At 47.5% G+C, this 16,981-nt stretch overlaps 1 protein-coding gene across 2 annotated transcripts in view; it reads right to left on the bottom strand.

Moving 5' to 3' along the window:
* Positions 1–16,981, bottom strand: part of PXYLP1 (2-phosphoxylose phosphatase 1) — a 73,041-nt gene that overhangs the window by 30,084 nt on the left and 25,976 nt on the right. For both annotated transcript variants that reach the window (XM_047100095.1, XM_047100096.1), the window contains exon 3: positions 6,295–6,426. In XM_047100095.1, coding sequence (XP_046956051.1) covers positions 6,295–6,373 — 79 coding nt within the window. In that variant the 5' untranslated portion in view covers positions 6,374–6,426. The remainder of the gene's footprint in view (positions 1–6,294; positions 6,427–16,981) is intronic.

Genomic DNA, 16,981 nt, shown 5'->3' with positions numbered 1-16,981 from the left:
GCACAGAGCCTGACACGGGGCTCGAACTCACAAACCGCGAGATCGTGACCCGAGCCGAAGTTGGCTGCTCAACCGACTGAGCCACCCAAGCGCCCCATCTGCTGCCATTCTGTCTCCTTCATGGCTTCCCTTCCTCTGTCTGCCCAGATTTCATCTTTGCCCTGTCCTCTCTTTCCTCTACCTGTGTGACAGGGCACAAACTCCAAGGTGACAGGGCTTAGCAAGTGGAGACTGTGGAGAAAGGAGAGCTTGCACACCCCCATGGGGAGCGGCCACTACCTCGCTGCTTGCTCTAGCTACTCTCGCTGCAAGGGACCATGGGTCTCAGCTTGCTGGAAGTTTTTTTTTTTTTTTTTTTAAAGAGGGGCTGGAAGTTTAGGTGAAACTGCCTAAGTTCTAAAACATTCATAAATAAAAGCAAAAATGTGAAAACATTGGTTGGGCCAAACAAAACTGTCAGTCTGGAGTGGCTTCTACATGCCCCCAGGAGACCTGGTCTCTCCAAGTCATGGCTTCAGTGAACACAGAGTGCCCCAGCAGGGGGTCTGGACAGAGTCTCTCTTAGGCTCAGATCCTGAAACCCACTTTCCAGCAGTACGTAGTACCCAGTCAGCCTTTGGGGACCTCCAATGACCTCCATGCACCTCAGAGACACCCCCCAACTACCCGTCCTGCTCTGTGACCAGCTTGTCCACTTGTCTGGGCCTTATTCAGTCCCACGGAGCCATCAGCTCCACGTGGTTACCTCCCAGGCCATGTTGTGGGCAGGCCATGTCATGGGCTGGGCCTTGAGCCTTTGGCACACTTAACCCAGGGGGAGATGAGGATGTTTACGTGAATGAACGCATGAATGGATTAGTGAATAAGGCATTCACCGAACTACCCCAGGCAGACTCCCGTGTGTCCTGATGGGGTCTTCCCTCTTCTCCCATCACCGTGACCTACTCTACCAACCCATCACCTGCCGTTTTGGCTTTGCTTCTTCTTCCCTGGGCCAACACCTTCAGGGTGCCACCCTCAGACGTTTATGGAGGCAAAATGGCCCGAGTTGCCTCCCGGCTTCGTGCTTCCATCAGCCTCCAAACAAGGAGTGTCCAAAATTTGTGCTCACTAGACTCACCCAGGGAACTTGTCAAAAATGTAGATTTCTGGGTCCCATTCCTGCCAAAATTTGGATTCTGGAGGAAGGGCACAAAATGTGCTCTTTTTTTGTTTTTGGAATATGTACTCTTTACAAGTCCCCAGGGCCAGTCTGCTCAAGGTGCTCAGGAGCCCACACTTGGCAAACACTATCCCAGACTGTGGTCCTTCCAAGACATAAATCTGCTGGTGTGTTCCCTCCTTCAGTGGCTCCCCAGAGGCTTCAGGACGTCACGTGGGGATGGAGGTGGCCCCAGCCTTTGTCCACGTTAATAGCTACACACAGGTGATTAAACTGGTCCTGCTCTCTCACTGCCTTTGCACACCATCTCCATCTGCAGGAATGCTCTTCTCACCTTCCTCCACGGCCAACGTCTACTCATCCCTCAAGGAGGTCACCTCTGCTGGGGAGTCTTCCCTGAACTCCCAGTCTAAATTAGCTTCTCGTCCTCTATCGTCCCATATCACCCTGCCATAAATGATCTCTAATCCACTTTATTTAACAAACATACATACACCAATCACTATGCGCCAGCCACTGTTCTAGGTGTTTTATAAACATGACCTCACTTAATCCTTTACTAACCCTATGAAATAGGAACCATCATTATCCCTATTCTACAGATGAGGAAACTGAGGTATGGAGAGGGTTAATGATATGGCTGAGATCACCTAGCTGGTAAGTGGCAGGACAGGGATTTGATCCAGGCAGTCTAACTCTTTAGCCATGTTCTTACCCCCTCTCACCTTACATGCTATCGCCTCTTACCTGTGTTAGCACAATGCAATCTGTATTCCAAGTGTCTGTCATGATTCTCTTCCAGTAGACAAATGGCTCCTGTGGCCTTTGAGGGATTAAGCTACCGGCCCAGGATCTAACCCGTGGTGGAAACGCAAGGAACATTTGCTGAAGGACAAAGTTATCCATACTCATGGCACTGGATCAACCAAAAAAGGTAAAATTCATGAAACTTCGAAGCTTTAAGAGACCTTAATCAGGCCCAATGACCTAATATTCTTCTCTTTGCAGAGTAAGGCTCCAGAATTTGCACACTCTGCATTCCACCTCTGTATGACACTGACCTTTAGGCTGTTCCACCTTCTGCCTAACTGGAATGTGTCCCCATGGTCACCTGGGCCAACAGAGAACAGGTATGACTCCTGCAGAAAAGGTTCTTCAGATAGTGAAGACAGCCCTGGCTTTCACGACTGCGGGTAACTTTCCCTCTTCTGCCTGGGGATCTGAACCTCTAATCCATCTTCGGAATTTCCTTCAGAATCTGCTCTGGTCAAGTGGGGCTCTGCCCAGGAAAATTGCCCCCAGATATAGGTGCCATGTGCCCAGTTGTAGACTGGTTGCTATCTCGGCCAATGAAGTCTAATCAAACCCAAATAAATGTAAGATATATTTCAAAAGCCTCCTCCCTGACAAGTGGTTGAAGGGTCACAAGGCTCGGCAGCCTGTGGGACACCAAGAGCCCTGGTTTCTGAAGATGGTATGTGGTAACGGGACTCCGTGCTATTGCTTAAAAGGTTTACACTGACTATGCTTCCATAAGCCAAGGGTTTCCCTGCAAGGTGTCTGTTCTCACACCAGCATTGCAAAGCAGCAATTAATTCCATTTTACAGAAGAAACACAGGCTCTGAGAAGTCGAACTTGCCCAAGGGCACATGGCTGGTAGGTGTCAGAGCAGCATTCAAATCTAAGGCTGTCATTCCAGAGCCTGCGCACTCCTGTCACACTGCCATCTTGGGAATGCTGGGTGGAACATGGTGAAATGAGCATAAAATAAGAATTAAAGAAAGGCTGAGCCGAAGCAAGAAAATGGACGATTACAAAAGAGCACAAAGAGCAGAAACATAACTAATCTAACTAATCTAATCTAACATAACTAATGATTAGAAAATAACTAATCATTCACAAGTCTTCACGTCCTGGCCCTCTTGCCCAGTTGCACTAACGGAGTGCCTTAATTTGAGAAGTAATTTTTCCACTTGTAAACATTTTAACCAGAACTAAAGATAGGCATGCCTTCCTTGTTCCCTTCTACAATTCAAACATCAGGAATTTCATAATTTCCCTATTTCCAAATTCAAAAACATCAAGGACTTGGAAATACAAAATGAATGATTTTCATTAGAGGCTGTTAGCATTAACGCCATTTAAAAGAAACATATTTTGAGAAACTATGAACTGTGTCTTAACCTTTTTTATATCCTTTCCATACCACCTCCACCCCGACACTGTAGAAAAATGCCCAACACACATAAGCACTTAATAAACATACCCGGGTTCACAGACCCACTTTCTGCACCAAGAGGAAGAAATGCTTATTTAAACAACATGATTTTTAAATTGTAACCCGGGTCATAACTTTCCCATATTCAAAACACCAGAAAAAGAAAACTATCAACAAGACAAAATACATGATCATTGCAGAAAGCAAATAAAACTATACTGTTCACTTAACGCATGAGAAAAACTACGTTATGTTTGACTGCCTCAAAAATATTACCTAAAATAGTTACGTGTGCTAATTTGGCATTCAAAAATTAGTCAAAAGAAATGATGAAAAAAAGTCCATATAATTTAGGGTAGGAATGAACACACAAGCGTTAGTCAAACATATACCTTCGTATTATCAATTAGTGCCATTCCTCACACCATAATAACCAGCAACCCGCGACGCAATTAAATAAAGCAATTAAACTCCATTTCTACAGAAATGGGTAAATTCCAAAGTTACAGTTTACCTAGAAGTAGAACAGCAGTAAGAACATCCATATCTTAATATCTTCCCGAACTCCGATGTAGCCAAGAATAAAGAGCTCAAACCCAGGCAGCCTAATTTACTCTGCAAAATTTTCCTTAAAAAAAAAGTATGGCTGAAAATTGGCTCTCCTAAAACAGAAGGTACTTTCAGAAGAGTTATATAAGCAAAACACACTGGCCAATTCAGTGACGTGGAAACCACCTCATGCAAAAGAAACGCAGCAAACACAAGTAACCCACATTCATGTCTCGGGACCCGTCAGCTTCTCAGAATAAAACTCAAGGTTGATTGTACCCTCCTACCTCTCCAACCAAAGGAGAGAAAAATTTTTCATGACGAGTTATGAACAATTAAACTGCCGAGGGTCCTAGCACATGTCTTTTTAGAAAGGATTCGTATTTTATGGTTCATTAACCATCTGGAGTATCTTTAAACTTCCTATGCCCACCCTCTCTTGACCTCGTTTCCTATCCTGGAAGGATAAAAGGAGTATTTTTAATAGTCTTTAGTATTAGAGATAGCCTGTCACATGTACCGGACGTGTGCATGGAGTATGTCACATGGAGGTGTGTCAGGGAAACCTGCTCAAAGCCTCCTCACTTCAAACCACTTATTCCAAGTGCCAAGTCTGTCCCACGTTCCCCAGTGCACTCAGAACAACCCACTTGCTGAACCACCTGCTCTTCTTTCCATCATTCAAACGGCAACAGAAACGCCACCTCCTCACAGAGCTGTCCTAGGCAGTGATGGGTGCCAACCACTTGTCTCCCACCCATCAGGGTGAGGTGGTATAATGGAGGGAAGGCAGGTGACAGCAAAAAAAAAAAAAAAAAAAAAAAAAAAAAAATTGCCAGCATCTTACATTGTCAGCTTCAAGTACACAGCACCAGAAGGAGAGGGAATTAGGATCAGCCTGTTTTTTGGAGCAGGTGTAGTTCATTCATTCGTTTAATAAACAGTCATGAAACACCTACTGTGTCATTGGCAGTGCAATTCCTAGGGTATAGGGGGAAACAGGACATGGTCCCTGCTCTCAGAGAACACAGAGTTTTATACATATATATTTTAAAGTTTATTTTTCAGAGAGAGAACACGCACAGGTTATGAACAAGCAAAAAAAAAAAAAAAAAAAGCACATGCACAAGCAGGGATGGGGTGGAGAGAAAGGTAGAATTCCAAGCAGGCTCTGAGCTGTCAGTGCAGAGCCCAACTTGGGCCTCGAACTCACAAACCATGGGATCATGACCTGAGCCGAAACCAAGAGTCAGACACTTAACCGACTGAGCCACCCAGGTGCCCCTGAACAGACAGTCTTGTTGAAGGAAGAGACACAAGAACTGAGCATTAGAATACTACATGGTTAATGTAAGGAGGGGAACAGGTTTAGGGCATCCTGGATGTGCATCAAAGAAGCACCAGACCAAGTTAGGGGTGAGGGGGTTATGGAAGGTTTCTAGAGGAGAAAAGGACTGAATGAACCATGTGGAGAAAAGGATGGGAAGGAGGTGAGGAGGATGGCACTCCAGACAGAGGGGCTGATGGGATCTGGGCACAGAGAACAGAGTAAACATGTAGAGAATGCTAAGTAACTCAGCACTGCTACAGCACAGAGATCAAGGGCGGGGGGGGGTGGGGGGGCGCCGGGTGGAGGTGGAGCCTAGAGGGCAAAGAGCCTCCCAGACACCAGTGGAACCCACAGCTGAGGGGTTCCAACCAAGGACGTGCCAGGGCTGGATCTCTGTTAGAGGATGGCCACTCTTGGGGAGCAGTGGGGTGCACAGATTTAGGGCCCAGCCTGAGCACAGGCTCCCCGTGAAGGACAAAGTGTTGGGCGGTGAGGTCCGTGGACTGACTTCATCGGCCCTGCTCTTCCTCACCACACAAGACTTCCCATGCATGGTCCTTGCTGCCCCAGGAAACAGAGTTTGGTACCTAATTCCCCCACCCTCCCCAACAACGGCAGCCCCACAGTTCACCGAACATAAAACAGACACCTGACGCTCAAAGAACCAACCAGCAGCCAAATATCCCTTCTCAAGCCAGACCACTCAGTGTCTCTGCCTTGGGAATCCAAGGCAGAATAACTGGGCAATTTAGTAATCTGTGCAAAAGCCAAAAACGTATCATGAGGCCTAGTGAGCACTCTAGTTCCTTATGGCCAAAAAAGACACTCAGGACAATGCTCTGCAGTTTGGGATTTGTACTCACAACCATTCACCATCAGTACCAACAATAAAAAGACTCAGTTGTTTTAAACTGCATTGTTCATTTGAAAAACAAAGGCTTTGGGGCCTACTTGTTTGCTCCCCACAAGGGCCCTCTATTTCAGAATGAAGCCCCCTCCCCTACCACGACCCAGTGACACCAGGCGATACTCACAGAACTGCAGGCTGAGGCTCACAAAGGCCAGCAGGGCAGCCAGGGCCAGCAGCAGCAAGAAGCGATTGCGGAAAAGCATTATTATTCGTTCTATTTTCCTTTCATGGTTTCACCTCCAATCGGGAACACATCCTGTGAATAAAACAGAGGCAATAAACATGTGTTCTGAGGTGGAAAACCAAGTTTGTCAACTGAAAATAATCCAATTAGCCCAGTCCTCCAGCAGGGAAGCGGGAATCCTAGTCGGAGAACAATAGCCCACTGTTGGTTACGTCCTTGCCCCCAAGTAAGAGCAGCCGAGAACGATCCCTTCACATTAAGAGGAGGAAACCAATTCGTGAACGCTTCGTTGATCTGACATCAAAAGAAAATGAGATACTTTCCAGCATGACCTTTCCAAAGAAAAAGGTAAGGAAATTTATCGAGCACTTACAGTGTGCCAGACAGACAAGTGTTTACTGACCAGCACGTACTCACCCAATGCGGACAACCAACTTCTACATCTTCAACCTTTTTTGGTGAATATTGGGCTAATATGATTCTGGTCTTTTTAAAATTTTAATCCTTCACCTGAATGCCAGTCACTGTCACACGTCCCGCAGTAACGCCTTTGGGGATGGCTGGAGTGTGCCAGAGGACTCGTCCCTACACTCATAGCTCCATCTGCTAATCAAAGGCCTCTTCGCATCTGGACCGGTGACCCTATTTCAGCGGCGTCTGCTGGTCTTCCCACAGCCCCATTCCACCCATGCTTATTTCCTCTAACCACGTCAGAGCAGTGCAAAAGGACGTTAAAAAAATGGTGAATGATGGGCACTGGTGAGAAAAGTGAATGCTGGCTCTAGGTGGTAACCCGTCAGTCTTAGACATCCAGTTTATCTCCTGATTCTCTCTGGGGTTCCAGATAGAACTTGAAAACGACACTCTCCTCAGAAAAGATTCAACGTGGTACAGTAAGAGGACAACAAAAATTTCAAACCTTCTCTTAGTGGAGGCATCTTTTCCTCTTTCGGATACAATCTCCTTCAGAGCCCCAAGAGACGCAACCAGACAAAACTCATTTACTGATGTGGGGAGGGTTGCATACCTTTGCGAATAACATAACCTAAAAGCTATTGAATTGTGCACTCTGGGTGAACTGGATGGTATGCGAATTTTATCTCATCTCACCTATTTTTTTTAAAAAGTGTATTGGTAGGGAATGAAGTATGATCCAGAGCGCTGGAGTCCCTTATCTCCCAGCCCCTAACCCCAGCAAGGGCCCTGCAGGGGATTTTGGGAACCACTCCTTTAAAGACATTTGTCAGACTTTCTACAAAAAGAGAACATTTGCTAAAAGACTAACACAAATACACTTGCACCTCACAAGTGAGCCTGTACTTTGGCAACCAGCATCTCTGTTAACAAACAGGTCCCAACCTTAGACCTTCAAATAAGCACTGCTTCTGTCCCTTTAGTCACCACCCCTAACCAAGGGCCGGTGCCTAGCGTCCCAAAATGACCTGCAACGCCTCCTGGGGACACCCCCTCCCTGCCTTGGAGGGGACTCATTAGACTCACAAGTTTAGCATCATGGCTAAAACGGCATACTACCCTGGCTGATCCCACCCCAGATTTAATGTATTTGGGACCCCAAATAAATGTTCTCTGTTTCCAAAATTCAAACTCCTCATAAACTCTACCTGAGAGGGTCTGAAAAGACACGCGTGGATCTGAAAGCAGCTCAGCAGAATCTGTGCTTGGTGAGGGGCAATGACTTCTGCACTGAACCCCCAAGGAGGGTGAGGTCACAGTAGGAGACAGAACCTGGGTCCATTGGACTATAGCACTACAGGTATTCCTTTCTGTGGCAACAAGGAGGGTGAACCCTTGATGCTGATAAACCCCAATCCCAGAAACAAAGTGTTAAGCCTGGGTGGCTCTGGGCCACCTTGACCTCGGGGGGTGTCTTTGGTAATGCTCAGCTGATTGTTCAACAGTAAACCTCCCCATAGGAAAACAACCTAAGGAAAATCGGAGTCAAGGTTTCTGCCCTCCACCCTAGATAGCCTCTACTGCCTGGCCCAGCTCCCCAGGGGTTGAGCGTGGAAGGCGACAACATTCACCTACAAACACTGGCCACAGTGTTTTCAAAACATACCCCATGTGGGCAGAATAACAATGCTCCCTCAGCCACCCTTGCAACCTAGGTATGAGCCCCTTGGCAGCCTTCTAACTTTGCTCTGCTTCCCCAGAGACCAGGAACTTCTTTAAAAAAAAAAAAATTTTTTTTTTAAAAGAGAGAGCACGTGAGGGGGCAGGGGCAGAGAGAGAGGTGGACAGAGGATCTGAAGCAGGCTCTGCACTGGCAGCAGTAAGCCCGACATGGGGTTCGAACTCACAAACCTTGAGATCATGACCTGAGCCGAAGTCAGATGCTTAACGGACTGAGCCATCCAGGCGCCCTGGAACGAGGAACTTCTAACTGCTCACAACCATCATTCCCTAGGTTTCCATTCACAGAGCACAATGTGAACCAGCCACCATGTGGGGCCCTTGACATGACCTCCTTTACTCTCTGCAGGGCAGATGTGTGTGCTTCTAATACGCAGGCAGAAAACCAAATCAACAGCACACGTTATTAAATCATGGCGGCAAGATACAAACAAGATCTCTGTGCCTCTACAGTTTGTTTTTACTTGTTGTAGTGTCTCCCAATAGGTCTGCACACTGATTCTAGCTGCAAGCTGTGGATCAACACAGAACAAGTTGACTCTTGGCATGTGCTGGCTTCTTAGATACTCGAAAACAGCTGGCAGCTCCTTGTTAAACAGTCTGTGGGTTTCAAAGCCCTCTCCTTACCTCAGTAATTCCTGATTCAATTTATTCCACTTTTTTTTTTTAATTTTTTTTTTCAACGTTTATTTATTTTTGGGACAGAGAGAGACAGAGCATGAACGGGGGAGAGGCAGAGAGAGAGGGAGACACAGAATCGGAAACAGGCTCCAGGCTCTGAGCCATCAGCCCAGAGCCTGACGTGGGGCTCGAACTCACGGACCGCGAGATCGTGACCTGGCTGAAGTCGGACGCTTAACCGACTGCGCCACCCAGGCGCCCCTTATTCCACTTTATCAATGACCTTCTTATAAGGTGATCCTTCTGATTGGGGAAGGTGAGTGGGGTATGTGGGTGGAGATCAGACCACAAAATGAGGAGGAAGTTCAGAGCAAATGTCTCCTGTGGGGTATCTCTCTGTACCCCTGACAATAAATACGCTGGAGCTTTTCTTTATGCCCTCCTCCCCCTTCTGTTACCATGACACCTTCTGAGGCCACCATCTTTTCCTTTACATGAACATCTTCCAGTGTTCCTGCCTGGGAGATGACCTTTGGGGTGTTTCTGAGCTCTACTGTTAAGAGGGCTCTACAGTCCTTGCTGCATAAAAATGTTCTTTATATCTTCTTAAGTTTGTTTGTTGGGGGGGTGGCGGTGCAGAGAGAGAGAGAGAGAGAGAGAGAATATCCCAAGCAGGCTCTGTGCTATCAGTGCAGAGCCTGATGCAGGGCGTGAACCCATGAACTGTGAGATCATAACCTGAGCTGAAATCAAGAGTCAGATGCCCAACCGACTGAGCCACTGAGGGCCCCCTAAAGATGTTCTTTCTTGTGCACCCCACCAGCAGTATGGTGCTGAAAGACAGGCACAGCCCTGGGGAGTCAGACACACCTGGGCCAGAACACTCATCTTAGTGACATAGGCCAGTTCTTTAACCTCTCTAGGACTCAGTTTCCTCATCTGTGACTCAGGACTAATTCCCTCAGGAAAGACTATGCACAATCCCCAGTATGTGACAGACATTCAAAGGACAATGGTTGTTATTAGCATTACTACCTCATCTTTCTCTCAGTTCACTTTGCCACTTCTTCCCTCCTCCTAGGTAACAGGAATAGTTCCCTCACCTGTTTCGTTGGTTCCTCCACGTACGAGAGTACTCAACGTTCACCTGTTCGCGTCCACATCCCTCCTTCTGTAGCTCCGGCTCAAATGCTGACTTCGGCCTCTCTCTCACTCTGAGCCTGGGAAACAACCTTGCTGCTCTGGGAAATCACCCACCTCTGACTTCTGAGCCTGGGGGTACCTCTTGCTTCAGTACCTCAGAGACCAGACCTGCCACTTGGTTGCTCTGCATTTGGGTATGGGAGGCGAGGGTCTTTCTTCTTGTGCTGGGCCAGGTCTGGCCCTTCAACTACTTGCTGCTTCCAGCCTCTCAGCGGATTTTCTACCACACTTTCTGGCAGGTGAGGCCACCAGTACTCCACCTACGGTTTTACCTGACACTGCCTTTTTTACATGAGGATGAACCACAATACTGTTCAGAGCTGTCTTCTGGTGGGCCTTAGGTGGAAACAACCACTACTCAAGGAGTTAAATCTCAGGCTTAGAGTATGGTGGATTTGTAGTAGTGATAGTCCCCAATTTGTTCACGCTTTTCTGTATCCATGGCCTGTGTCGTTTCCTCCCACATGGACTCTAGGCTTGGACAAGGTATTCACTTCAGCCAGTGGAGACAACAGTAACAGCTATAAGAAGAGGCTTGAGAAGTACTTATGCATTGGGGCCTGTCCTCCTTTGCTGCTTCTGGAACACTGTGGCCACCATGGAAAGACACCCGGCTACCATCTGTCTTCCTGGAGGCCGTGAGAGACCACATGGAACCAAAGCAAGGGGTCCCCACTGAGGTTCTCTTCAAACAACCAGCCTGCCCATCACCACACATGTGAGCAAGGCCAGCCTGGCCATGCCACCAGCAGATGGATACGAAGAAAGTCAGCACAGACTAAAGACTGCATGGCCAACCCACAGATCAAAAGCAAATTTAATGGTTGCTGTTTGAAGCCACTCCGTTTTGGGACTTGATACAAAACGAAAGCTAATTGATACGACAAAGAAGAAATGCCTTGCGTCTTTCCTAGGGATTTCTAAGCCAGGCTCTAGAGCTCCATATCGTCATCTGCAGGAAGCACACGCAAAGCTCTACTTGCCTACACTCCTCAATATGCTGCGTGCTTTTTCAGAAAGGTCTATATTTAGTTCCAGATTTAAAATACTGAGGATGTGTCGCGTTAACCAGATGGCAGGGATTGTGTAACTGCCTGACTGCTTCTAGTTTTTAGGCTACTGACATTCTCTACATATCTGTAGCTTTTCCATTTGATGACACGGGCCTCAATCTGGGAACACCCATGCTTTCCCCCCGAACGCTCTCAGGATTTCTGCACCCTCCCCCTCTGACTCTCCTATGGCACCACCACCAAATGCAAATGCCAGGGATGTGGTCAGAGTCTCATTACTTCCACTTGGGCTGGGGACAGGCCTGGTGTGATCACCGCCCCGGGGGGTTGTGCACACAGACTGGAGGGAAGGGGTGGCAACATCCAGCCCCAGGAAGAACACATGCCTTCTTCTGGGGCTTATTTTCCTAGAAAACTTGGAGAGGAAGGTCATGCTTTGTTCTCAATTTTTTTTATTAGATTTTTAAAAATATTTATTTTTGACAGAGAGAGAGAGACAGAGACAGAGTGCAAGCAGAGGAGGGGCAGAGAGAGAGGGAGACCCAGAATCCGAAATGAGCTCCAGGCCCTGAGCTGTCAGCACAGAGCCCCACGTGGGTAGAAGACCATGACCTGAGCCGATGTTGGGATGCTTAACTAAGTCACCCAGGCACCCCTTTCTTCATTTTTTAAAATGGTTAAATAAATTTTAACCAGACAAATGAGTTTGCAGCTAGAGCTAGGACCCCAATGTGTATATGTGTGTGTGTGTGTGTGTGTGTGTGTGTGTGTGTACCCACGTGCAGGTGCCATGTGGGCCCCCGGGCGCATGGTTCAGAGAAAAGTTGCCTTCGGGGAGGATACTTCCTCAGTTGAGAGGAGTCATGATGCAGAGGCAAAAAGGAGGCTCCACTGACCTGCAGATCTGGGTCAATTCCCTGCTCTGCCGCTTACCTTCTGTGTGTCTCTTTGACAACTAACTTCGTTTCTCCGAGTCGAGGATCCCGATGTTAATAAGATTGGGAATAAGAGTAAGAGCGGGAAGGCAGTGAGGAGCAAACATACACACAGCAGCAGCAGTAGGCACATGCTGTGTTTGACTGCCCAGCTTTGGAGGAATCCTTGCATCATTATCTAAACACAAAGACTTGCCTTTTCCCCTGAGCTGCTGTTTCTGCCCCGTGCTGTGGTTCCTCTTCCAAATCCTGGCCACTGGCCACTGGCCACTTCCCTACTCACCAGCCCCAGCCATCAGAGCAGTCAGCCACGTTAGCAGCCCCGTTCCTGACTCCTCCACCATGACGAGCCTTCCCTCAGCTGACTCATCTGTGGTGTCCCCCCAACCCCCGCCACAGGTTTTCCAGCCTGGAACATCTATGTCAGCTTCTGTTGGGCCCATCCTAAGAAGACGAGGATTACCAGCCAATGGGCTCTGTCTCTGTGGCCTGAGCTCTGGCCCATTCTCCAGAGAACCCATTCTCTTTTCCATCTGCAGGGAGGAGGCTCACACAGCCGCTCAGGAAGTCACACAATCCGTGGTTCCCTCCAGGCGTGTTCCTGCGTATTCCTTCCATGGGGGCTGTGTGCACACACACTCCTGGGGTATACTGTGACTCCCCCAGACACTCCATCAGACTTGTCCAAGTCATGCCAAGTGAAAGCCAGGTCTCTGGGTCCATGGCAGAAACCCCACCGCCTGCTCACTCACAGCCCAGAAAATAAAGTGCATGGGAAGATTCACTGCTACAGCAGCAGGATGAGATGCTGGCTCATGACCTACTTCAGCACGGCATCCACATCTCCTTGTCCTCAGACATCCTCAAGTCCCACCCCCTACCTTCCAAGGAAAAGACACTCTAGACTCAATATGGCATGGTGACCAAATCCAACTCCTATAAATACTTCTGTAGAAACAACTGTTTTATGTTTCATATAAGTTACATAGTCATCAGATGTCTACTGGGCGCAGCCTTATTCCCTGCGCTAAAACCACATGGTAAAAATATCTTAAATCCAGAAACAGAATTATTACTCTGAATTCCTGATGAAACAGCAAAAAATAAAACGAACAGAAAACCCAGCCAACTTTAATTTAACTTTACAACAGATCTGAATGGTGAAAGAAAATATTTTAGAATATAATTTTGAAAAAAGGACCAGTCAATAGGCACTTCCCATTATATTGTGGTAAATACTGTTTCTGAATTTAAAAGTAAAAAGGAACATGTCAAAGACATTTTTACAAACTACCATTCTACCACCAGAGATTTCCAAAAACCCAAACCCTGGCCTGCTTTTCTACCTCGTAAGAGTGAGAAATGCCACATCTAGTGACTCTGGTCTCAGGGTTCCCTTCAAAGTGTACAGAATTCACGGTTTTAAACATGACCACAACTGCTTGAAAGAAAAATGTGTATTCAATTATCTCTTATTTGCGTAGTTAAAATACCATTACCAGGAATAGAAAGATGTTATTAAAGAAAATGCTTTAGATGTATTCTATACTTTGTTTTTTTTTGGTCTTAATCACTTTGGCCCAAGTAAATATGGTATTATAATTAAAAAAAAAAATCAAACCCCAAGGCTATAATTGTGAACTAAATATGAACCAAGCAAAGGTAAAAGTTACATCTTAATAGTCCTCTCTACCCCATGTCACCTCAAAGTAGAGTTTCATTGCAAAATCAAAGATGCTTGACTAAGAATAAACCAACCTTAAAGTCTCATAAATAACAGACAGATTTCAGAACCTCCTGGAAACCCCAGGCAGCAGGACAGGCACCAAGGAAGCTGTGGGCTCCTAGCAGCTATTCACATTCTGTTATTCAAATTCCAGCATCCAGAATGCATGCTCAGTTCTAGGGGCTGAAGCCAATTCATTCACCCAATTAGTCGACTCAAAACAACATTATTTCTCAAGAGCCAATATGTGTCAGGTATCATCCACAGTGCTGTGGACACAGGACACAGGATACAGGACACAGTACTGTCATCCTGAAGCTCACAGCTAAAAGGTCCAGAAGTATATATGGAAAAATGATACAAGATCTAGGAACTGCTTTAAAATATTCAGGGTGGGAGCAGGTTGAGGAGGACTTAATAAATCAAGATTGGCAACATGCTGACAACTCTTGGAGCTGGGTAAGGGATTCTTGAGGATGTACTATATGATCCTCTCTGCTTTTGTGTATGTTTGAAATTAAAAGTTAAAAAAAAAAAAAAGAAAGGAAGGAAGCTCACAGACTTGTCAGCGGACCAATGAGTAAAAAGACCATTACACCATATGAAACCGGTGCCATCAGGGGGAAGTGGGAGTGGGGAGAGGAGGAGAACCACGTAGACCTAAAGGGAGCGGATAAGATTTCTGGAAGAGGCTCAGCTAGAGCTCAGTCTTTTTTTTTTATTTTCTTAAAATGTTTATTTATTCTTGAGAGAGAGTGAGAGGGAGGGAGGGAGAGAAAGGGGGAGAGAGAGAGAGCGTGCACACACGGGGCGAGGCAGGGCGGGGTGGGGGGAGCAGAGAGAGAGGGAGACACAGAATCTGAAGCAGGTTCCAGGCTCCGAGCTGTCAGCACAGAGCTGAACGTGGGGCCCGAACTCACGAACCATGAGATCATGACCTAAGCTGAAGTCGGATGCTGAGCTGACTGAGCCACCCAGGCGCCCCTAAGGCTCAGTCTTGAAGAGCAGATTGGAGCTGGTGTGTTTATAATTGCACTTGAGGAAAACAGAATGAACCAAAGAAAAAGCACTAAGTAAAACTGTACTGGCTGCTGGGGGGCAACAGGAAGGTTTGCACTGTTTGTACTGAGTGTCAAGAGCCAGAGAAGGGAGGTGGGTTAGTCCAGGCACCACCCAACAGCTGCACCTTGAGTGAGGCTGCTGTGCCCAAGGAAATCTGGCTGCCCAGAGGCCCCATGGGGCCAGGCCAGGGAGTCCTCACCTCTGGCTGGCACCCCCAGGCAGGTGGGCTGCAAGGGTCTCACTCCCCCTACCCAGACCAGCCGATCTGATGACCCCAAGGAGTCCCACCATCAAGACAATACATGCACTGATGCCCATTCCCTCTCTGGAACTCCCTTTGGGCACAAAGCCACTAATTTCCAGGCCGGAGCAGGAGGAACGTGATCCCAGAATCCACGCCACTAATCAGTGCCAGCTTAAAGGACAGGCCAATTTCACGGACCGCTCTCACTTTCTAGGGCCAGGTTCTGTGCCTTCCTGGCACCGGCCTCCTTTGGGAATACAGGACAGGAGCAGGCCACAGGCTCAGCTCGACTCACAGGGGCGAACACCTTAAAGGATGCCTGTTAGGCAAGTGGTGTGCCTCATCCTGCACTCTGACCCAAAGCTGACCCTCCTGGGGCTCATCTCTTACCAGGTACTCTCCTCCTAAAGAACAGCCTGTCTTTTACCCTGGGATAGTGAGAGATCATGCCCAGATGTGACGCACGTGGCAACAGCCATCCCCTGGCTATGGGGTAACGGTGGGGATGCCAATCCATGCTGCAGATCAATCCCAAGCCTGGCCCCGATGAAGGGCAGCATCAGGCCCAAGCCTCTTTAACCCTACTTGCAGGGTTCACTATGATCTGGCCACACCCCACAAATCCCACCTCATGTCCCAGCCCTTCCCACAACACGTAGTTAAGCATGGGGGCTCAGGGATCGGTTGGCTAGGTCTAGAGCCTTTCTCACACCCTTACTGAGCCACAGTTTCCCCATCTATGAAATGGAAACAACCATAGGCTCCAGCTCACAGGTTGTGTCAGGGCTAACGAGGTTAACAGGTGTAAGGGATCCAGCACAGTACCTGGCTCCTAATAAGTGCTCAATAAGTTAGCAGTGACTTTTTGTATGGTTTTAATACCTGCCACCCACATATGAAGTACTCACTCTGCTTCCACTTTGTCTCTGCCCCAGCTCTATAACTAGAATGCCTGCAGGACTATGCCATAGGAGGTCAGAGCTTGAAGAGGTTTTAAACATCACTGATTCAAGTCCCTTGGTTGACCAGAAGAGAGGCCAGGTCAGGACTGGCATACGGCTCCAGGCTGCTTAGGGAGACTGGACCTGTGACACAAGTCCTTACTTCACAGAGAGTGACACCCAGCGCTTTGTCCTCATTACGCTCTCCCTCTCCACTGTAGAGGACACACTATGTGGCAGACACTTCTAACTGTTCTCAGGTGTCTATTTGCTCTTTTTTCTTACTAATGGAATCCTCTACGTTTTAGCTGGATACATGGCCATTCAGCTAGGGATACTATTTCCCAGAATCCCTTGCAACTAGCTGTTGTCATATGATCAACTTGGCCAATGACTTATGCTTACAAGTATTATGTGCAATTCTGGGTCAAAAGGAGGCTATCAGTCCTATCTCATTCTGACCTTCCTTCTTCCACCATTTCCCATGCTCTGAATCACTGGTGGGGTGGTAAGCCAGCTTTCTTGATGCGCATGGAGATAACATCCTAGTGGATAACCCAGAAGAACCCTGGATGACCTCACTGGGCAGGCTACCCATTTCCCCGACTGCCTGTCAGTCCAAACTGCTTTGGGAGAGAATAAATAATCTCACAACCTTCTAAAATCACTGTTGTTTCACTTCTGTTAAAGCAGCCAAGCCAATATCCTAACTAGAACTTGCCACCAGC

Source organism: Lynx rufus, unplaced genomic scaffold, assembly GCF_022079265.1.
Source record: "Lynx rufus isolate CCGP_SWC_20201006 ecotype Redwood Valley unplaced genomic scaffold, mLynRuf1.p SCAF_5, whole genome shotgun sequence".
Lineage (NCBI taxonomy): Eukaryota > Metazoa > Chordata > Mammalia > Carnivora > Felidae > Lynx > Lynx rufus.
This window is presented reverse-complemented; position numbering and strand designations above follow the sequence as displayed.